General features: G+C 43.9%; 1 protein-coding gene across 1 annotated transcript in view; it reads left to right on the top strand.

Moving 5' to 3' along the window:
- pappaa (pregnancy-associated plasma protein A, pappalysin 1a) overlaps window positions 1-24,360 on the top strand; it is a 245,529-nt gene that overhangs the window by 182,165 nt on the left and 39,004 nt on the right. The window contains exons 17-21 of the mRNA XM_051690455.1: window positions 13,012-13,213; window positions 14,233-14,428; window positions 16,123-16,270; window positions 17,771-17,886; window positions 23,775-23,846. Of these exons, the coding sequence (XP_051546415.1) occupies window positions 13,012-13,213; window positions 14,233-14,428; window positions 16,123-16,270; window positions 17,771-17,886; window positions 23,775-23,846 (734 nt within the window). The remainder of the gene's footprint in view (window positions 1-13,011; window positions 13,214-14,232; window positions 14,429-16,122; window positions 16,271-17,770; window positions 17,887-23,774; window positions 23,847-24,360) is intronic.

Here is a 24,360-nt window from a genome sequence, read left to right as displayed (position 1 = left end):
ATTTGTGTTTGGGCAACATGGATATTTTTTTTGTTTGGTTAACTGATACTGGGCAGGGGATTTCTAGTTCCCAGCATGCTTTGCATGGAACTTGATATGGAGAGTAAATTATAAAGTAAAGTGTTATTTTGTGCGTCTTTGTGCAAATTGAATATAAAGGTTGAGGCTTGTTAGTGTTTAATGTTTTGTTACGTTCAGATTTAGAAGAGTTTCTGTTTTGTTGGAGTTTTGAGGGTTACCATTATAGTGAAGAGTGGAATTTGAGCCTAGGATGAGAACAGGTACATGAGGTATATTAATGTATATCTTCACTGAGCAGTTATTTCACTTTATTTCATTTTTGGGGCTCAACAGCCCCTGGTCAATTTAGATGGCACCGTGGATGGCCGCCTCGGTGTGTAGCTCCTCAGTTCTTTTGTTGTTTTTGTTTGTTTGTCCTGTGTTTAGTAATATTTTTCCAGTCAGTTTTACCAGGGACGAACTGATGAACATTCGGCAGCATATGCCAGACAACCTTTTCCCGGTTTTTGAATATTCTGACATTTTGCTGGACATTTTAGTCGGAGGCGTAGCTGTATTGTTTAAACGCGCAATGAGACGCAGGCAAGGGAGACGAGCAGGCGCGCTGGTCAGGCTCTGTCGGTGCGGATTTCGAACAACGCTGCCGAGCATTCATCTAGCAAATCTCCGCTCTCTTCCTAACAAAATGGACGAACTACATCTCCTCACCCGTACAAACAAGGACTTTTCAAACTCTGCTGCCTTGTGCTTCACAGAATCCTGGCTGAGTGAAGCCATTCTGGACAGCGCGTTACATCTGCCGGGCTTTCAGCTGTTCAGAGCGGATCGCATCGCAGAGTTAATGGGGAAAACGAGAGGCGGTGGAACATGCTTTTACGTCAACGAAAGTTGGTGTACAGATGTAACAACATTAAAGAGGATGTGCTGTCCTAATTTGGAAGCGCTCTTTATTAACTGTAAGCCTTTCTGCTCGCCGTGGGAGTTTTCCTCATTTATTCTGGTGAGTGTGTATATCACAAACGCGTGTGTGAACACAGTGCTGCAACAGCTGACTGATCAAATCACAGACACAGAACAACAATACCCGGACTCGGTTATTATTATTCTTGGGGATTTTAACAAAGGAAAATCTCACACGTGAACTGCCCAAATAAACAGCACATTACATGCCCCACCAGAGACAGGAACATACTGGATCATTGTTACACAACAATAAAGGATGCATATCGCTCTTTCCCTAGAGCAGCTTTGGGACTCTCTGATCACTGTCTGGTTCATCTTCTTCCAACCTACAGGCAGAAATTAAAATCAACCAAGCCAGTAGTAAGGACTGTAAAGAGATGGACCAATGAAGCAGAGCGGGAACTACAAGCTTGCTTCGATCGCACGGATTGGAGTGTTTTTGAGGCTGCAGCCACAGACCTGGACAAGCTCACAGATGCTGTTACATCATATATCAGTTTCTGTGAGGTTATGTGCATTCCTACTAGGACTTATTTAAAGTTCAACAACGACAAACCGTGGTTTAAAGCAGAGCTCAGGCAGCTTTGTCAGGCCAAAGAGGATGCTTACAGGGGTGGGGATAAAGTCTTGTACAATCAGGCCAGGAACACACTGAACAAGGAAATCAGAGTGGCTAAAAGAAGATACTCTGAGAAGCTTAAAAACAGGTTTTCAGCTAACGACCCTGCATAAGTGTGGAGTGGCATGAAACAACTCACAAATTACAGGACTCCTACCCCCAACCCTGTGGTGGACCAACAACTGGCTGACGACCTGAATGTGTTCTACTGCAGATATGAAAGGCCCAATCTCACACCCCACACCCACTCTGACCTTCACTTCACACAACCACCAACACCTCCTGCAATCCCCCTCCTCCCCTCTCCTGCTACTCAACCTGCACTTAAGATCTGTGAAGATGATGTGAGCCGGGTCTTTCGGAAACAAAAGATGAGGAAAGCTTCAGGCCCAGATGGCGTCTCACCAGCATGTCTTCGATCCTGTGCTAACCAGCTGGCCCCCATCTTCACACAGATCTTCAATAGAAGATGGAGCAGTGTGAAGTCCCATGCTGCTTCAAACGCTCAATAATTATTTCTGTCCCAAAGAAACCAAAAATCACTGGAATTAATGACTACAGATCTGTCGCCCTGATGTCTATGGTCATGAAATAATTTGAGAGACTGGTGTTGGCCCACTTGAAGAACATCACTGGACCCTTTCTAGATCCCCTTCAATTTGCTTATTGAGCAAACAGGTCTGTGGATGATGCAGTCAACATGGGATTGCATCATATCTTGCAACATCTAGACAGACCAGGGACATATGCAAGGATCCTTTTTGTGGACTTCAGTTTGGTTTTCAACACCATCATCCCAGCTATACTCCAGAATAAATTACACCAACTCTCTATTCCCATGTCTATCTGTCAGTGGATTACCAGCTTTCTGACGGACAGGCAGCTGCTTGTGAGACAGGGGAAACTCACATCCAGCATCTGTACAATCAGCACTGGTGCCCCCCAGGGATGTGTGCTCTCCCCACTACTCTTCTCCCTGTACACCAATGACTGCATCGCCAAGGACCCCTCTGTCAAGCTCCTGAAGTTTGCAGACGACACCACTGTCATCAGCCTCATCTGAGATGACGATGAGTCTGCATACAGAAGGGAGGTTGAACAGCTGGCTGTCTGGTGCAGTCAAAACAACCTTGAGCTGAACATGCTCAAAACGGTGGAGATGAGTGTGGACTTTAGGAGGAACACCCCAACACTGACCCCCCTCACCATTTTAAACAGCACTGTGGCAGCAGTGGAGTCATTCAGGTTCCTGGGCACTACCATCTCACAGGACCTGAAGTGGGAGACACACATTGACTCCATTGTGAAAAAGTCCCAGCAGAGAGTGTACTTCCTTCGCCAGCTGTTTAACCTGCCACAGGTGCTGCTGATACAGTTCTACTCAGCAGTCACTGAGTCTGTCCTCTGCACTTCAATAACTGTCTGGTTTGGTTCAGCTACAAAATCAGACATCAGAAGACTATAAAGGACAGTTAGGATTATTGGTTGCCCCCTGCCCCCCCTTCAAGAACTATACATTTCCAGAGTGAGGAAAAAGGCTGGAAAAATCACTCTGGACCCCACACACCCTGCCCATTACCTTTTTGAACTGTTGCCTTCTGGCCGATGCTTCAGAGCTCTGAGCACCAGAAAAGTCCGGCTCTGGAACAGTTTTTTCCCTCAGGCTACTCATCTCATGAACAGTTAAATTGCCCCATTGAGCAATAACTATGTGCAATACACAGTTTAATCTCTTTTTATATTTATCCAACACATCCAACCTCTTCTGCCATTTCATTCCTCTAAAAAAAACAAAAAAAAAAAAACATTTGCACTGTATATAACAGATTTGTATTTTGCACTGTACATAACAGATAACAGATTTGTATTAGATTTGCACTATATATGTGTATGTGTGTATGTACGTATGTATGTATGTGTGTGTCTGTGTGTGTATGCACGTATGTGTATAATTATTTTTTTATTTTTTATTATTATCTCTGTCTTGCTGCTGTTTTTTGTATTGTTTTTGTATTGTTGTACACTGGAAGCTCCTGTCACCAAGACAAATTCCTTGTATGTGTAAGCATACTTGGCAATAAAGCTGATTCTGATTCTAATTCTGATAGCATAGTCATCAAGCTGCACTCTGTAGTGCTTAGCACCAGCATGTATATAGCATGCAAACATTCACTGTCAATAGCTAGCACATAAAGAAATAAAAGTGATTAATTTGATTTACTTTAGCGTGTCTAATTTTGTTGGGTTTACCCAATTAAATTGGGTTCCCCCTACAGGAAATATTTGAGTGGAGATTACATAGTAATTTTAAGTTAATAAAACTCATTTGAAACACGTGGAACCACTGTCCACAACTGAATCAAGTTCAGCCAAATATACATATATATATACACTATATTGCCAAAAGTATTCGCTCATCTGCCTTTAGACGCATATGAACTTAAGTGACATCCCATTCTTAATCCATAGGGTTTAATATGACGTCGACCCACCCTTTGCAGCTATAACAGCTTCAACTCTTCTGGGAAGGCTTTCCACAAGGTTTAGGAGTGTGTTTATGGGAATTTTTGACCATTCTTCCAGAAGCGCATTTGTGAGGTCAGACACTGATGTTGGACGAGAAGGCCTGGCTCGCAGTCTTCGCTCTAATTCATCCCAAAGGTGCTCTATTGGGTTGAGGTCAGGACTCTGTGCAGGCCAGTCAAGTTCTTCCACACCAAACTCGCTCATCCATGTCTTTATGGACCTTGCTTTGTGCACTGGTGCGCAGTCATGTTGGAACAGGAAGGGGCCATCCCCAAACTGTTCCCACAAAGTTGGGAGCATGGAATTGTCCAAAATCTCTTGGTATGCTGAAGCATTCAGAGTTCCTTTCACTGGAACTAATGGGCCAAGCCCAGCTCCTGAAAAACAACCCCACACCATAATCCCCCCTCCACAAAACTTCACAGTTGGCACAATGCAGTCAGACAAGTACCGTTCTCCTGGCAACCGCCAAACCCAGACTCGTCCATCAGATTGCCAGATGGAGAAGCGTGATTCATCACTCTAGAGACCAGTGGCGGCGTGCTTTACACCACTGCATCCGACGCTTTGCATTGCACTTGGTGATGTATGGCTTGGATGCAGCTGCTCGGCCATGGAAACCCATTCCATGAAGCTCTCTATGCACTGTTCTTGAGCTAATCTGAAGGCCACATGAACTTTGGAGGTCTGTAGCGATTGACTGTGCAGAAAGTTGGCGACCTCTGTGCACTATGCGCCTCAGCATCCGCTGACCCCGCTCTGTCATTTTACGTGACCTACCACTTCGTGGCTGAGTTGCTGTCATTCCCAATTGCTTCCACTTTGTTATAATACCACTGACAGTTGACTGTGGAATATTTAGTAGCGAGGAAATTTCACGACTGGACTTGTTGCACAGGTGGCATCCTATCACAGTACCACGCTGGAATTCACTGAGCTCCTGAGAGCGGCCCATTCTTTCACAAATGTTTGTAGAAGCAGTCTGCATGCCTAGGTGCTTCATTTTATACACCTGTGGCCATGGAAGTGATTGGAACACCTGAATTCAGTTATTTGGATGGGTGAGCGAATACTTTTGGCAATATAGTGTGTATATATATATATATATATATATATATATATATATATATATTATATATATATATATTATTATTATTATTATTTTCTCCCCTTTTCTCCCCAATTTGGAATGCTCAATTCTCAATGCGCTCTAGGTCCTCATGGTGGCGTAGTGACTCACCTCAATCTGGGTGGCAGAGGACAAATCTCAGTTGCCTCTGTGTCTGAGAGGTCAATCCATGCATTTTATCATGTAGCTTGTTTAGCGCATTACCGTGGAGACACGCTATTCTGCGGCATCCACGCACAACTTACCATGTGCCCCATTGAGAGAGAGAACCCCTAATCTTGACCATGAGGAGGTTACCCCATGTGACTCTACCCTCACTAGCAACCGGGCCAATTTGGTTGCTTAGGAGACCTGGCTGGAGTCACTCAGTACACCCTGGATTTGAACTCGCGACTCCAGGGGTGGTACTCAGCGTCAATACTCACTGAGCTACCCAGGCCCCTGCCAAATATATATATTTTTTAAATACATCAAAACGTGTCACACAGGTTTGAAGTCAGTGACATCAAATGCCATTGGTTTTGTGTCTCATCATTGATATCTCCTCTGACTCTTAGTTCCCACCAAATACTGATTGTCAGAAATGTATTAGATTATGAAGCAATGGAAGTAGCTTCTCCATGCTAGACACTAAATACTTTGTATTATGTGATATAAATTACGTAATGAGAATTCAAACATATATAGTTTTTACACTGTAAAAAATGGCCAGGATTTTACAAGATTTAACGTCATGGTTACTGGTGTAACCTCTGTTCTCTGATGGAGGGAACGAGACGTTGGTGTTGATGTAGTGACACTAGGGGTCACTCTTGGGAGCCCGAGACACCTCTGGTCTTTGATAAAAAGCCAATGAAAATTGGCGAGTGGTATTTGCATGCCACTCCCCCGGACATACGGGTATAAAAGGAGCTGGTATGCAACCACTCATTCAGGTTTTACGCTGAGGAGCCGATATAAGGTCCGGCCATTTCAGCAGGTAGTTCAGCGTTGTGGCAGGAGGGACCAATGTCTTGTTCCCTCCATCAGGGAACGGAGGTTAAACCAGTAACCATGACGTTCCCTATCTGTCACTCACTCGACGTTGGTGTCGATGTAGTGACACTAGGTGTCCCTATACAAAACGCCACAAGGCTGAACGGTGTTACGTGAACTGGCGGTGTGTGGTGGGCAGACTTGCTGTGTGCCTCATAGCCAGCACACCAGGTCAACACGTAACCTCCCCCAACACAGTTATGAGTGTCGAACAGCCCTTTTTGGGGACAAGTCGACTACCCAAAGATAGAGACAGGCTTAACCCAGTCGTGAACCTCTTCTCCCCTTCTCTTTTTCCACTCCCTAAAAAAGAAGGGGGGTTATCCGACTGGGCCGCCAGGTCTAGTCGGGGGGTGTCCCTACCAAGGGGAGGACACCGCGGAGACCACACCTCGCCCCAAGAGTGGGGGGGATATTTAAGTGGAAAAATACGTCACATGGTCTTTCCAACTATGTGGAGAGACTTCAAGGTAGATCCTGCCCAATGGGGAGGAGTTACTACAAACATGGAGACTGGGGCAGAGGGGCTCTGCCCAAGGAAGACGCAGTTTGCCAGCAGGGAAACGAACTAGCGGAAGATAGAGATCGCATGGGGTTTAGCCTTACAGGGAACCACCACATGCGGAGCACCTACCCCATAACAGGGCTCTTAGTTAGCGCATGTACTGGGCCGGCAGTGAGTCTCTCCGAAGACTCGACTGCCACAGGGCTCGGAGGAAGTCAACCAGGGAACAAAATTTTTTGAACACTACTGGGAATTAACGGCGCACGTCTTCAGCTCAAAGGGAGGTGGAAGGAGCCATGTGCAAGCGATACACCCGGCCGGCTATCCCGGGCTTATCCGCTTGTGTTGCGTGCCACTACCTGGGACGAAACTGGTTCCACTCGGAGGTTGTAGAACCTTGCAAAGGTGTTGGGTGTTGCCCAGCCCACTGCTCTGCAAATGTCTGTTAGAGAGGCACTTCTGGCCAGGGCCCAAGAAGCCGCTACACCATGGATAGAATGGGCTCGTAGCCCTAATATTTTGGGCGAGATATGCCATGATTATGGCGTCAACGAGCCAGTGGGTGATCCTCTGCTTGGAGACAGTGCTTCCTTTCCGCTGTGCACCAGAGCAGACAAAGAGCTGCTCAGAGACTCTAAAGCTCTGCGTGTGATCCAAATAGATATGTAAAGCGTGCACGGAAACAGCAACGACAGGGCTGGGTCTGCCTCCTCCTGGGGCAGCGCTTGCAGGTTCACCAGCTGGTCCCTAAAAGGGGTGGTGGGAACCATGGTCACATAGCCCGGTCGGGGTCTCAGGATCATGTGAGAATAGCCTGGACCGAACTCCAGGCACATTTCGCTGACAGAGAATGCTTGCAGGTCACCTACCCTCTTGCTGGAAGTGAGCGCAGTCAGGAGGGCAGTCTTCAAGGAGAGTGCCTTAAGCTCGGCTGACTGCAAAGGGTCAAAGGGGGCTCTCTGTAGACCCTGAAGAACTATGGAGAGATCCCATGAGGGAATGAGGCACGGTCTGGAGGGATTCAGGAACCTCTTAGGAACCTGATGATCAGGTCGTGCTTCCCTAAGGACTTACTGTCAACTGCGTCGTCGTGTGCTGCTATGGCAGCAATGTACACCTTCAAGGTGGAAGGGGACAGCCTCCCTTCCAGCCTCTCCTGCAGGAAGGAAAGCACTGATCCGACTGCGCATCTCTGGGGGTCTTCGTGTCGAGAAGAACACCACTTAGCGAATAGACGGCACTTAAAGGCATACAGGTGTCTCATAGAGGGGGCCCTAGCCTGAGTGATTGTGTATACCACCATGTGTGGTAGGCCACTTAGGTCTTCCACGTCCCATCCAGGGACCAGACATGGAGATTCCAGAGGTCTGGGCACGGGTGCCAGAGGGTGCCCCGTCCCTGAGAAAGAAGGTCCTTCCTCAGGGGAATTTGCCAGGGGGGAGCTGTCGCAAGGAGTGTGAGGTCCGAGAACCGTGTCTGGGTGGGCCAGTAGGGTGCTACCAGGATGACCTGCTCCTCGTCCTCCCTGACCTTGCACAGGGTCTGTGCAAGCAGGCTCACTGGGGGAAACGCATACTTGCGAATGCCAGGGGGCCAGCTGTGTGCCATTGCGTCTATGCCGAGGGGAGCCTCGGTGAGGGCATACCAGAGCGGGCAGTGGGAGGACTCTTGGGAGGCGAACAGGTCCACCTGTGCCCGACCGAATCTACTCCAAATCAGCTGGACCACCTGAGGGTGGAGTCTCCACTCTCCCCTCAGGGAAACCTGCCATGACAGCGCGTCCGCTGTAGTGTTGAGGTTGCCCGGGATGTGAGTGGCTCGCAGCGACTTGAGGTGCTGCCCACTCTGGAGGAGGAGACGGCGGGCGAATTGTGACATACAGCGAGAGCGCAGAACGCCTTGGCGGTTGACATATGCTGCCGCTGCCGTGCTGTCCGTCCGAACTAGCACGTGCTTGCCCTGGATCAACGGCCGGAACCTCCGCAGGGCAAGCAGAATTGCCAGTAACTCGAGGCAGTTGATGTGCCAACGCAGTCGCGGACCCGTCCAGAGGCCGGCGGCTGCGTGTCAGTTGCAAACAGCGCCCCAGCCAATTTTGGAGGCGTCTGTCATGACCACGACGCGCCTGGAGACCAGTTCTAGGGGAACATCTGCTCGTAGAAATGAGAGGTCGTCCAAGGGCTGAAAAGGCAGTGACAGACCGACGTAATGGCCATGCGGTGTGTCCCATGGCGCCATGCCTGTCTCGGGACTCGAGTCTGGAGCCAGTGCTGAAGCGGCCTCATATGCATCAACCTGAGGGGGGTGGCCACCGCCGAGGATGCCATATACCCCAGGAGCCTCTGAAAAGTTTCAATGGAACCACTGTTTTCTGTTTGAATGCCTTCAAACAGGCCAGCATTGACTGGGCGTGCTCGTTCGTAACGCGCGCCGTCAAGGAGACTGAGTCCAACTCCAAACCGAGAAAAGAGATGCTCTGAACCGGGAGGAGCTTGCTCTTTTCCCAGTTGACCCGAAGCCCTAGTCGGCTGAGGTGTGAGAGCACCAGGTCCCTGTGTGCGCATAACACGTCTCGAGAGTGAGCTAAGATTAGCCAGTCGTCTAGACAGTTGAGAAGGTGAATACCCACCTCCCTTAACGGGGCAAGGGCAGCCTCTGCGATCTTCGTAAAGACGCGAGGAGACAGGGACAGGCCGAATGGGAGGACTTTGTACTGATACGCCTGACCCTCGAACGCAAACTGAGGAAGGGTCTGTGTCGAGGAAGGATCGAGACGTGAAAGTACGCATCCTTCAGGTCTACCGCCGCAAACCAATCTTGATGCCGGATGCTCGCTAGAGTGCGTCTTTGAGTCAGCATCTTGAACGGGGGTCTGTGTAAAGCCCAGTTCAGTACTCGCAGGTCCAAGATTGGCCGCAACCCACCGCCTTTCTTCGGTACGATGAAGTAGGGGCTGTAAAACCCTTTCTTCATCTCGGCTGGAGGGACAGGTTCTATCGCGCTCTTTCGTAGGAGGGTAGCGATCTCCGCGCGCAGGGTGACAGCATTTTCGACCTTGACCAAGGTGAAGTGAATACCGCTGAACCTGGGTGGGCACCTGGCGAACTGAGCTGAGTCGGACGGTCCGGACCAGCCACCGCGATGGATTGGAAAGCGTAAGCCATGTGTCCAAATTCCACGCGAGGGGGACCAAGGGGACAACGTCGTCGGACGTACCGGCAGGTGGGGCCTCGCGGCGGGGCGGAGCGCGAGGTGCCACAGCACGTCGTGGCCGTACTGAGTCTAGTGACATTGAAGCACTTACCTGGCTCCTTGTGACCACCCCCGGAACAGCCTGAGATGGGGGAGGAAGAGGCCTGTCCTCGTAACTCATGGAGGCTGCCACATCGGGGGCGGCTGTTGCCACAGCTGGGCGCTCAGGGGCGGAAAGGGCACCGCTGGAGCCCCAATCCTGCAAGAAAAAGCCCGTGGACGGTAGTCATGGTGACGACCGTACACACCGGGTATGTGACCCAGGGAGGAAGGACGCCGTTCTTTTGCTGAACTGTTGGGTACCGCAGCCACTTGGGCGTGCGGCAAAATCAAACAAAAAGGCAACAAAAGATTTTCCACCTGGCCCTCCACCGGGGGATGGAGTGGTCTTTCTACCAGCTCCACATGAGTGGGTTCCCTCGTCCCTGGGTTGCCCGTCTCAGGGGCGCTTCGAGGACCTCCATGGGTTCTTCGGCGCCGGCTGTGAGACGGGTTGCGTCGGCTTCCTGTGGTGGGCTCCACGCCTGGGCCGGGTTGGAGTGGCGGGCTGCGGTGGAGCCGGTGCAGTCACCGCAGGGGGACGCCCTTGGCGACGAGCAGATGGGATGCGGGATCTTGAGCCGCACCGGGGCAGGATGTGCCGGATTGCTTCCGTCTGCTGCTTTACCATCGAGAACTGCTGGGCAAAGTCCTCAATGGTGTCGCCAAATAGGCCCGCCTGGGAAATGGGGGCAGCAAGGAACCGTGTCTTGTTGGCCTCACCACAGGTGGCGCTCCTGGACCACTAGTGTGGCCATTGTCCACCCGAGAGACCACGTCGTGACCTAGGTCGGTCGCCGAGCGCAGTTCCTGCATCAAATCTGGGGCGGAACTACCCTCATGCAGTTCTTTCAGCGTGTTGGCTTGGTGGACCTGCAGGAGAGCCATGGCTTGCAGGGCAGAGGCGGCTTGTCCAGCAGCGCTGTAGGCCTTAGCCACCAGGGACGACATGAGCCTACAGGGCTTGGACGGGAGCTTAGGGCGTCCACGCCAGGTGGCGGCGCTCTGCGGGCATAAGTGCACCGCGAGCTCCTTATCCACCGGGGGAATTGCCGTATAGCCCCTGGCTGCCCCGCCATCGAGGGTAGTGAGAGCGGGGGAAATGCGGAGTCGGGCAGTAAAAGGTGCCTCCCACGACTTCGTCAGCTCCTCATGCACCTCCGGGAAGAATGGCACTGGAGCGGGGCGCGGCTGTTTTGAGCGGCGCCGCGAGCCCAGAAACCAATCATCAAGCCGCGAGGGTTCAGGGGAGAGGGAAGAGTTCCACTCTAGCCCGACGCTCGCGGCCGCCCGGGAAAGCATGTCCGTCATTTTGGCATCGACCTGTGACTGGGCGACCGTCCCTGAAGGGGGAAGCTCAGCTGAGGCTTCTGCGTCCAACTGGACAAGCCCGCTCTCTGATGCTGCGCTCGAGAGCTCATCATCTTCGCGGGCCCTGAACAAGAAACCAGACTCGCCATGCGACGAGCCGGCGAACTCATCTGGAAGCCCAATTGGGGCAGACGAGCGTGCTGGGGAATGGGAGGTCCGCGGGGGGATACCCGGCGGAGGCGATCCCATTGAGGTCCCCAAATTGCCCCTAGAGCTAGCCGCGCTGACCTCATACCCGTAGGTAGGAGGACTGAGGCGAGGAGCAAGCCGCGACCGCAACGTTGCCATGGTCATGTTCTCGCAGTGAGAACATGAACCATTCATAAACGCTGCCTCTGTGTGGGTCGCGCCCAGACACGAAAGACAGTGATCATGACCATCCGAAGTTGAGAGAAAACGACCGCAACCAGGAATAACACGATCGGAAAAGCATCTTTAGAAAGATTCGTCTTTATAAAGACGTTCCGTGTGTGCGCTCTTTTAGAGAAATATACTCTTTTAGAGGGGAAAAACACTCTTTCAGAAATTATACTCTCTAGTTTTTCTGCCGAAGCGCCCAGGGGCGTTCTCTGCAGTACACCAGTGCAGAGGAGGGAGAAGCCGCTGAAATGCGCCGTCAGATCCAGCAGAGGTGAATGAACAGTGCTATTCAGCTCAATGAGCATGACCGTTCGGCTCCAAAGAGAAAATCTGAATGAGTGGTTGCATACCAGCTCCTTTTATACCTGTATGTCCGGGAGAGTGGCATGCAAATACCACTCACCAATTTTCATTGGCCTTTTATCAAAGACCAGAGGTGTCTCGGGCTCCCAAGAGTGACCCCTAGTGTCACTACATCGACACCAACGTCGAGTGAGTGACAGATAGGGAACAGTAATTTCTTACAATAAATTTGAATATCATGTTTCGTTTGAAGTCACCATCAGGGTGTTTAGTGTTCCCTTTGGATGGGACCTTATCTTGTTCATTTCTAATACATTTTCTCCCAGTCAGTGCAATTGTGTTTAAGAACACAATTTATCGTACTGTCATGTATGGAGGAAATTGGTCAATTTATTGGTGAACTTCATGTCGGACCACAATTTAGTTACAGTATATGATGCATTGAAAGTAAAGTAATAGAATTATTTTAAAAGAATAATGAGAAACGAATTTTTGCAAAGCTAGGCTATAATATGGCTGGTTTTATCACTCATGAACTTTTTATCATAAGTTATTTAAGAGGCAAGCACAGATATCAACACTCAGCATACAAATCTCAGTGATGGTGACAATAAACAAACTGTAGATAAAAAAAATACAGAAGATCATTATGATTCTACAACACAGCACTGATACATTACAGTAATTTCTTGGACCTGTTCACAGTGAAGTCACAGTATACAGTTGTCTTTTAATTTTAATAAATTGTCAAAATACTACTGTAAAATATACTGTGAAAGTCATGCAACTAGTAGCCATGAATTTTTTTTTTTTTACAGTGTAGATGTTTGTTCCTATTTGTCTTTGAAATATTAATGAACATGCTGTCTGTCTGTTGCTCATCTGTAGGAACTAATAACACACTGATCTGTATGGAAGATGGTCTGTGGTCATTCCCGGAGGCTTTGTGTGAGCTGCGGTGTCCGGCACCACCTCCAGTGCCCAACGCTGTGTTGCAGACCAAACGCTGTAATGAGACAGGTCTTAAAGTAGGCAGCCTCTGCAAATACAAATGTAAACCTGGATACCATGTGGCTAACAAACCAAAGAGGTCAGCACACTTCAAATTATTCACAAATCAACACATTTCTTTCAACATTAAAATTGACCATTTTTGATGTGTGTTATTGATTTTGCACCAAATGTCTGTGAAAACAATTTAGAACATGACAAAGAAGTCAGTTTTAATTAGTGGCATTTGCTGCTATTACTGTTGCACGTACTAGGGTCAGTATTTTGATCAAACCCTAACCCTACCTAACCCTAACCCTAAATAACCCTATGTATTAATCTTTGGTGCATAACTTGTAAACATTTGAGTTACGGACATGAATAATACCTCAAACTGTGTGGCTTATTGAAAAGAGGTGTTCTATTACTTTCCTAAGCAATAAAAAAATCCCATAAATATGCAGTGAAAGAGGGACCATAGAGATCACAATAACATAAGATGGGTTTCCATCCACATGTATGGATTTCGTATTTTTTATTTTTTTAAATATTTCATAAAAAATGCTGGATAGAAACACCAATATGCAAATAAAATTCACAGATTAAAGGTATCTTTCACCGACCCCTAGTAAACATGGAGTTCATCGCCGCCTTGTGTCTGTGCACTCTAAACCTCAAGTGATATTATCACATTTAATAAAAGAACCACTGTCAACCACTGAACCAGTGGCTCCAACTTACATTTCTTTTTTGCGCTAAATTCTCTGGAAGTGAAAGTTTGATTCTTTTGAACACATGGGATCGAAACGCTGCTCTATAGTTTTTGCAATAGCTATTCAGATTTTCTGCAAATCTCGCAACTTGGATGGAAAAAAAGGATTGAGATTTGGGCCAGTAAGGAATCGCTTAGCTACAACCCAGAACACCCTAGAAACTACCTTGTAATACGCTAACAACCACCCAGTGCACCCTAGCAATCGCACTGTAAACGATCACCTAAGCATTTTTTTTTATTATCAAAAATATATGAAAACTTTCTACCATATGAACGGTTCCTTCCATGGTTATTGGATTGGTTTATTGTGTGTGTGTGTGTGACAGCAGTCTGTTTTCCTACAGGCGAGCGTTTAAGCGTCAGTGCACAGAAGACGGCCGCTGGTTGGAGGGCTCGTGTGAGCCGGTGACTTGTCCCCCTCCCCCGTCTGTCTTTCACGGCATGTACCAGTGCACAGACGAGTTTAAGTTTGACAGTACCTGCTGGATCCACTGCAATGGGGCCAACCACACACTCAGACAACCCCCTCCATGCAGACAGGTCTGGTTTTACATTTATATTTATGACATTGTTCTATTCCTGATTGTTTATCTACCTTGGTCAGTCTTTCCTCAACTATGTTGAACATGGGAAAAAAAGATGAAGAATCACTAACTTTATAACTGCCAGTGTACAACAGATGGGACATACAGTACAGCATGAGTATTATTATTTTGATTGTGTCATGTATTTTCTTTTACCGGCTGAATTGCCACATAAATACTGTAAATAACCATCACAAAAGTTATCCTCACACAATTTATCTACAGTTCAAAAAAACCTGCTAATTAATTTCTTTTTAATTTCTTTTTTAAACTGCTTTGATCCGAGCGTGACTGCTGTGTGCATTTTCCATTTCCCTTTTTTATTTGTAACTAGTAGCCCCTAATAAACATGCAAAAAAAAAAAAAAAAAAGAGCTAAAAGTTTTCCTAGAAATTGACGTCCTCATATGGGGACAGCGGGACTAAGTTGTGAAACTGTAAACATACCAAGCTATTGAAAGTCAAGATTTTTTTTAAATATTTTATCAAATTGTTTATTACGTTTGGTTGGTTATTCATGTTTTTCAGATGTTACAGACATTACAGCTGATTCATAAAGCTGCTTTGGAACAATGTGTATTGGGAAAAGTACAAATAAAAAACTATCCAAATAAAAATTATTTGACTTGATTTGACTTTTATGTTACAATGTTTTTTTTTTGTTTTTTTTTTTGTTGTTGTTTTTACTTTTGCAACAAAATCTCAATGTTCTCACTATGCACTTTCAAACAATCAAGTGATAGCCAGTGCTGAAGCAATTTACCAATCAGAAATTAGCATAATTTATTCTGATTCAAAGTAATGGCCAGCATTATCCAATCCCTGCCAAGCATGTTAAAATACAATTTAGCATTATACATTCTGAATCTATGTACTGATTAACATTGTCCCATGTCTGCCAACCATTTTGACAACCAAGCATCAGTCTGAAACTAAACTTTTGGTTGAATGTAAGGAGGGAATGCACTTGACTGCATAGGAAAGCTATAGCACTCTCCCTTGCTCCCTATTTAGCTTTATGTCTGCACTGGTCTCAGAACATTTTGAAATGCATTTTATTTTCATCCTAACTCTGTATACAGCCTTCAGTCTTTTAAATGCACCCATTTAATGAAATGCTAATGAAAAGTGAATATAGGATTTCTAAGTGAAAAAATAGCCCTGTAGTCAACTTCTGTGATCATTGTTTTTAACAGTGTGCCGTAAATCAATGACATTTTCAAAATGGCAAATCAGATGACACTAGAGACTCTAGTCTTTTGTCTCAAACAGGTTACAGTGTAAAACCTTTATGAGGTTTCTTACCAGATGTATTAATTTTGGCAAACTCCACTGTGATTGGCACCTTATTGTTTTGTCACATGATTCATTGTGTCGAAAGTTTAACCCTTTTATCACTCTTGAGTCTGACCTGCAACATCAAGTCCCCCTCTCTTCTCCTTGTGCTTTCCTGTTATTCTCCACTATATCTGTCTATTAAAACAAAAAGACAAAAAACAAAAGTAAAAACCAAAAATGGATAAGATTGCATTAGTTACCGCTGTGATTCACACATTCAGTAATAAGTGTCTTAATCTGTCACATCTATTGCCTGTATGATGAAAGTTTTGAAGTGAAGTATGTTGTTACATGTCTCTTGCCCTCACCACAGGGTGTCAGCACCAATGCCATTCGCTGCAGAAAGGACGGGAACTGGACTGGAAGTTTCCACTTATGTCCACAGCTGAAGGGTCAATGCTCTCTACCTCAGAACCTGCATCCCAGCATCCGCATCAGCTGCAAGAAAGGACATGGCATAGGTGAGCTCTCCGATTTGACTCTTAAGCTGTACAGATAGATCTTTCAGAAATATGCTTCTAATACCTCTGTTACTGCAGACCAGTGGTTCTCAGCTGGTTTTGCTTGAGGATCCAGATTTTACATTGGACAGTGAGTGGTGACCCAACACATTAACAAATATAATCCGTATTTAATATGGTCTGGGTCGTATTTTCTTTCACCTTGTGTAGTTTTGTTTTCAAGGTTTTCAAGCTTGAGGGCATGTTACACAATCTGCCTAATTTAGCTAGCTTCTGCAAAGTGACAGACAAGTTTTCACCAAAATTTTTTAATTTGATTGGACACAAAGCCTTTGACGTCAATAACAAAAGATATGGGAAGTGCTCTTTCCTCCCTTTGAAAAGTTGATAAGCCTATTTATTTTGCTATCCTAACTATGTAATTATATGATTAGTTGCATTTTATTTCTGCATTTGCATAAATAATTGTATTTTACTCTGCTGTCCGTGACCCTATCTGAACTACAACCCATTTTAAAGTTGTGAACCACCAATTGAGAACCAATATGCTCTAGTTCTAGACAATGTGCTCATTTTAAAATTCATCAAGACCTGTGGAGGTAAAATTGTGTATTGAGAATAAAATATATATGGCATTTTGTCTGTGGGAATTTATGTTGCAATATGTTGCATTTTGTTAAGCTTGCTGACACTGTCAAAATTCAGCGACCCCAGTGGAATTGTATCACAAGTATGACACTGTATCATGAGAAAAATTAATATTGAGCTATAATGTTTACATATGTTCCTCCTACATGTGTTCCTGTCATAGAGCTTAAATTGAGCTTACACTGATATCATCAGTCTTTTTTTTTTTTTGCTCTCTTAAGGCATCACTTTACATACATGCAATTTCATGCTGAATGCTGTTTACTTCCAGATACTCTTTATCTGTTTTCAGTCATGTGACCTTTCTTTATTTCTAATTCATGCTGGCTATTGCAACATATACTTTATTATTATTATTATTATTATTATTATTATTATTAGTTTATGAATATTTTGGAGAGAAATAGAGATGAAAACTGTGATGCAATAAACAATATTGTATGAAGCTTAAAACAAAGCTTATGAATTGCTATTTATTTATTTTTTACCTTGTGACTTTATTATAACAATTAAGCACATTTTTACCCTAAATCCTCATTGATGTAATGCATCCGGATGTTTTACTTATTTTATTTTATTTTTTGATTTTACTGTAATTCCCATTATTCTCAATGGTAATTCTCATTAGGTTCACATTACTGTTATTATTATTATTGTTATTATTATTATTATTATTTTCATAACGGTAATAAGATGGAGATGGGGTACTTAAATGTACCTTACTAAAGTCACAGGGTGTTAGTGATGAGCAGGTAAGCGTGTTAAAGATGACATTCCATGCATGTTTACCAGTTTAGATATGAGATGAGGTGTCTGTTGATTTATTTTACGTTCTCTCTCTGTTTCTCTTAGGAGAGGAGTGTGAGTTGTCATGCAGGGACAGTAACAATGATGTGGTCATTCTGCCGAGTAACATGACGGCCAGCAGCATTTTCAGACACCACTGGATGAACCCTCCCAAAGTCAAGGTGTGTGTTTTTTCTAATTACAGTACTGTAGATGAAGACATCCTCTTTGCTTGCTGTTAGGGAATGTTGCACCATGGCACCACATCCTGGGTGTGACTCAAAGTTTGAGGTGACACACCTTGGTCAGCACATATTGGATTGTTCCTGATGATTCAGCATTGAATAATGTCTAGACTCGACTCTCTAGGGGAAGAGAGAGAGGCCTGTGTATGAGGAATTCACCTGAGCAATGCAATTTATTTGATTATCAATGCAGTTCTAGTCATGCACAAGAAAATAGCTTTTAAAAACTTCACCAAGAATTTCCATTTTGGGAATTCTTACTTATTAAAGCAATCATTTTTATTAAAGCAATAAGCCATAAGCAACAAGAGATTGTGCCTTACAGTGATTTTACCACAAGTCATTTCTTAGGCAAGACACTTAACAGCAGCAACATGATAAAATACACTAATGTTTAATAAATAGTTGCAATTATTAATATTAATAATCAGAATATACAATTCATCCACTAAATAATGTAGTTCAGTACAACAGATCATCTTGATGCATTAATGAAGAATGCGTGATCACGGTGGTGCGTTTATTAGCATTTTATAACGGCTTAGAACGCAGCTCATCGGACCAGAGTATCTCTGAAAGAGTCTGAACTATCCGCTTTATAATATACAATATACTTCAAAGCTATTTATTTGTATTCATTTATGTTCAGTGTTACTATTAAAGGTAATAGTTAACACTATTGCGTTACTCTTAAAAAAAAAAAAAAAAAAAAGCTTATCGGAAGCGATAATTTAGATTTAAAAAGTACTTAAATATTTATCTTTTTTTCGCACCAAAAGTGATCGTATCACTTTAGAAGACATTAATTTAACCGCTGGAGTCGTATCGATGAATTTTATGCTGACTGTCTGTGATTTTTTAGCAAAAATCGGACCACCATCCACTTGCATTTTAAGGACCTACTGAGCTAAGATATTTTTTTTCAAATTTTCTTCAAATGTGTTCTGGTGAAGACAGAATGTCATTTAATTTTTGGGTGAACTATCCCTTTCAAATTTTTAATGTTCCTTGGCTGTTTTGAAGCAAACTTTACTCAGCGCACAATTGCAGCATTTTGAACTTTTAGCCGAATGTCGTAGTCGTCTCCGCCAGCCCTCGTCAAATTGCTTTACATTATCTGCACACTCAGGCATGCATGGCTTTTCGAATTATATTGCATTGGTAAACCAGGGTACAGTATGTTTACAGTAATCTCTGAACTCATTTGAACCGCAACGAGGCAGCGGCCAAATCGTAACATTTAAAAGCTGTCTGTAATCACTATAATTTTAGAAATTACCCTAGTACAGGCACTATTAGAACAGCTTTATATAAATTTACCTGTCAAAAGTATTACAATAATTTAGCGTTGACTGCTGTTTTTGACTGTGGGTGTTTTGATGGTAGTCTTCAGGCTGTTTTACTGAGCACCTGTCTTTGTAAACATCAGATTCAGCTGCGGGTAGGAAAATGTGATGTGTGAATGCACTGTGGATTATTTATATGCACAGTTCATCAAGGACTGCTTTCAAACTAAATTTCTTGGTCATTACTGTAGCTAGATTACTCAAGAAAAGATGCCAATTTCATGTATTTTTCGGCTTATGGCGGTTGAGCTGAAGAAAAAAAATGGCGCCCGAAGAGGTGGTTAATAGCCAATTTGTGTATAAATGTAAGTTTTTTTCCAACTTTTGATTCCATTTTCTAGCGAGAAATTAGTATTTTAGTTGTGAAATATACACTTGATTATCAACTCTCTTGAATTTGTGCTAGATTATTAGACCATTGTGGTTTGGTTGGACTGAATAAAGCAGACACGTTAACTTTAGTGGACTCCAGATGGTGATAATCAGTTGCTGGTATCCTAGCAACGATGTGACGTAATGTTGCCTCAGTAGCTTGTCCGAAACCAGTTTCTGGAGGGACCTTCGTACACAAACACTGTCTGTTGTGTCATTGACTGATAGGGCAGCGAGGCAACAAGACCTTTGGTTTCGGACGCAGCCTAAATGGCACTTGCATTTATCTGCCTCTGAATCACTGCAAAAAAAGCAAAGAATGCAATAGTGAAAGGTCATTTATTTGGAGACAAGCAGCTATCAGAAATGCTCGTGTGACCGGGAACATGCAAAAATGCAAACTGTCTGTTCTCTTCTGCAAGTTGGGACAGATTACTTTCTTTCCAATTGTGAACCATACTGAACTGAACCTCAGACCACCTGTTCAAGTTTACTTGGGTGTGGTTTGTGGGTGTACACCCAAGAAGAGAAAAAAGCTTTCACACCAAGCATACAAACCAAATGTTGATATCAAATGGACTTGGGTCCACACCAAAAGCTCTAGTGTGACAGCACTATAAGATGAGAGAATTAGGGATTGATCAAAGTTGCTAGATTGAGTTGGAAACAAATTTCAAAGCCGTGATCAGATTGTTATTTATTTCCCCCTTGTGTTTGGATGGTCATTTGTGGCAATTCAGGCAGTTTTCAGCAGAGAAATGAAACAACACATTTCTGATTGATTTGTGTAATTGATATGATTTTCACTGGGCCGTAATTTGAGTCTGGAGACAGAGTGTTAGGGGAAGAGGAGGCCGAATCGATATGGCTGAAATTTTCCTGGGGGGTTGGCTGAGGTGAGATCAATAATGTTCTGTTCTCTCAGCAGCCTGCAGCACTAGCCACCTTGTGTCAATCGATGGTGTTTGAATTCCACAGCACCTGTTTCCTTCTGCTCGCCACGCAAGGGCACGCCCTGTCCCATCGGCTCTCAAACCGAGAGCTTCGTTGATTGACACCTGCGCTAATGCCTGTGGTCATGCTCTGTTTGTTGGCTGGCACTGCAAGATCTTCCTATAAATCCACACCTGCCAAGGTGTCAAATGAGGTGCTCAGAGAGAAGTGGAAAAACAAGTTAGCAATTGCACAATCCGATTGCCAAATGACTGAAGTTTCAGTGACTCTTTCCAGCCCTTAAGGCACACCATCGATATGCCACAAACCGCATTTCTTTCAGCAATTGTTCATTCTGATCCTGAGTCTCATTTCCAATTCTTACTCAATATATTAATCGCTGTGTTATTTTTCCTGCTGAGTCGGGATGCTGGCTGCGTGAATCAGTTATCATGACGAATCACCCTCGAGAGCGTTTCGTTTCAGGTTTCGCTGCTGACCTACTAAGAATCTTCTCCTATTTTTTCACTTATTAGCTTCCCTGACATCAGCAAAATGACTGAACACATTGCTGATGCACTGGCATTAGGCAGCCTTGGCAGACCGTGGCCTTTACGTAATGTCAGCACCACGAGGAGTCGATTGTTCATGCCAACTCTGCAAAGGGGAGTACTAATATTAACCTCTAATTAATAACACAAACCTTTATTAAAAGGCCTGAGAGCTAAAATTGATCTCGGGAGCTATGGGAAAGAGCACCAAGAGAAGAGAACATGCCCGATCTAATTTAATATAGGCTGATTCAGATGATGATGTCATATTAGTCCAAGGGGAAAAAAGAGATAGGGATGCAACCACATACACTGGATTTAATCAGCCTGAGGTCCTCTAATCTGCTGTCACTAAACTTATTTACTGAAGAATGCTACATGCAGAATATTTTAGCATTCTGGGTTAGTATCGCTAAGTGGTTAAAAGTTCTGGGCTGGTAACCATAATGTGTAGGTTCAAACCCAGCAAGGCACTATCACCATTGTGTTATTTATCAAGACACCTCAGGTACTCCAGATGGACTGAACCTGTAATTAGTGTATCGTAATTAATGTGAACAGTCAGAACGGTAAATTGCAGCCTTTCCATCATTCGATGCATAATGTTTGAAGTTTGCTAACTCCGCCTCCTTAATCTAACAAGAAATAATGAAGTGTGAGATTTGATTTGATCCATCAAGATTTGGTTAAATACAAGAACGGAGTGGTTGGAGGAGTAGGGAGAAGAAATTAGATGTATTTGTGATATCCACCGAAAAGGAAAGTCGTTTAAGAGGTAGAGCAAGTTATTGCATTTTGATGAAATATTACGAAAACTTTTTTCTTTGGAATAATGTGCATGGTTTAATTGTCCACAATAAGACCAGGAACATGTATTAAAGAAATAGTTCCCCCAAAAATTCAAATTCTCTCATCATTTTCTCACGCTCTACCATCCCAGATGTGTATGACAGCAGAACAAAAATTAAGATTTTTAAAAGAAGAAGCGAGAGGCAGTGTGAACTGATCCCCTCATGGATACGTATCGGAGAGTGACCGGAAGTACACAATTATAGTGATAAGGACTTAAATATTTATCTGTTTCTCATCCAAAGTGATTGTATCGCTTTTGAAGACATTAATTTAACCACTGGAGTCGAATTAATTACTTTTACTATGACTGTCTGTGCTTTATGGAGCTTTAAGGTGCTGATCACCATTCACTTCAATTGTATGCACCCACAGATCTGAGAGATTCTTCTGAAAATCTTTGTTTGTGTTCTGCTGAAGAAAGAAAGTCATAAACATCTGGGATTGCGTGAGGGTGGGTAAAGGATGAGAGAATTTTCATTTCTGGGTGAACTATTCCTTTAAGTGGGGTCAATTTTGATTTCATGTTTACTTATATGCACAGATGCTACTTATGCATTCTTCATTTATCTTGTTTACACATAATACACTGGGTATCGCTCAAACTAATAAAGCAAATGGAAAAGCAAATTGGGGTAAACCTATAGTTTAACACCAGTGTTATTGATTACTGGTGCATCAGCTCTTCTGAAGTGCTTCAGTGTTTTCTGTTCTCATCCACTCCTGGCAGTTTTCTTTCTTTTTTTCTTTTGTTTTCATTTTTTTTTCATTGATTGTGCATTGGCATGAAATTAAATATACCTGAGTTTGCAGTGGTGTGTACAGCACAAGAAGAGGTTGGCGTTTTGTATATTGTATGTGTGTGTAACTGGGACAGGGAATGTTTGAGTCCGAGAGGTCAGACAGTGTTTTACTGTTGGACAGCATAATATCAGTCTTGCTTGACGAATATTAAACTTACATTTTCTTCTTCTTCTTTTTTATTTCTCATAAGAACGTGCTAATGGACATATCTGTATAAATGCATAAGACATTTGTAATATTCCCTCATAACTGGATGACAAATGTGCTTTAAACAGTTGTAATTTATGTGTGTTCACATAATTATGTTTATGAAAATGGTAACAAGCTGTTGCACAAGATGTTGAATTCAGATCCTGTATTATTTATTTATTTATTGTCAAGTTGGCAAGAGCTGAAAGATATTAAAAGTAAACAATCCTGTTTTGGCTTTTTTGTGGTTGGTGTGTGGGGGGAAACAAAAACCTTTGGCCTCAAATATCAGACAACATAGATGCTACTGGCTTTGCAAGTTTGACTTTGTGTGTTGTTGCATTCCGAAATATGTCAGCCCACAATTAATGATGCAATAAATGTGCACATGGCATTCTCAGCGTTACCACAAGGGATGCTTCAGAGCACATCAAACGCTTCATCTGCGGTCACAGTTTTTCTTATCAGGTTAACGACTCAGGGCAGAAACAGTATGAAGTATGAAGCAAGTTAATTAAAGTTAGTTGAACTATCGACATTACACATCCGGCTTAACTGCACAGACATTTGAAGGAAACTTTATCGGCAACTTGAGTACTGAGGTTTGATACCACCACAATAATTCAAGAATGCATTGAGACTTTACGTACTTGAAATGATACATCAACCTTTATTTTATGCTGATTATTATTTATTTTATTTTTTGGTTATTTAGAGAATTTACAAAAACATACTGTACTTCCTGCCTTTCTTAGCACCTCTTCTTCATGTCTCTTTACAGCACATAGTCTGTACCATGGGTCTGAAGTGGTACCCCCATCCAGAAGTCCTCCACTGCATCAAGGGATGTGAGGTAAGACATCTGGGCACATGTCCAAATCCAGTCAAATGGCTCTCTATCCTGTGTCTTCCCTCCCTCACTGGCAACACTCTTGCCTTGACCTTCGTTTGCAGAGACCCAAGAAGAGTTTTGAAGATTATGAAGATATAGTCAGTACATGTACAATTGTGTACAACTGTGATGTGATGTACCTTGAAGCAGCTATTCTCTTCCTGTCTGTCTCTTCTTCCTTTCTGCTTGAAAATATCTCTGCAAATGTTTACGTTATTTACCCCTACCTCATACATGTTCTTTTTTGTTTTGTAAGAAAGCATATGCCAGGTGCGTCAATGCAAATGTGCTGTTTTGTAAGAAGGTAGTTTCATGTATTGAATACCCTGTGGAGATTTTAAAGACAGATTTTATTTGTATTTTAAAGACGGAAAGGGTTATTTATTTCAGTGTAGCCCGATCTGGTAAACTTTGATTCTGACAGGACACCCTGACACCTTTCCTGAATCTTTCCTTATAAAGACAAATTTGCTGA

Source organism: Myxocyprinus asiaticus, chromosome 4 (assembly GCF_019703515.2).
Source record: "Myxocyprinus asiaticus isolate MX2 ecotype Aquarium Trade chromosome 4, UBuf_Myxa_2, whole genome shotgun sequence".
NCBI lineage: Eukaryota > Metazoa > Chordata > Actinopteri > Cypriniformes > Catostomidae > Myxocyprinus > Myxocyprinus asiaticus.
The sequence above is the reverse complement of the archived record's forward strand: the minus strand, read 5'-3'. Positions and strand labels throughout refer to the sequence as shown.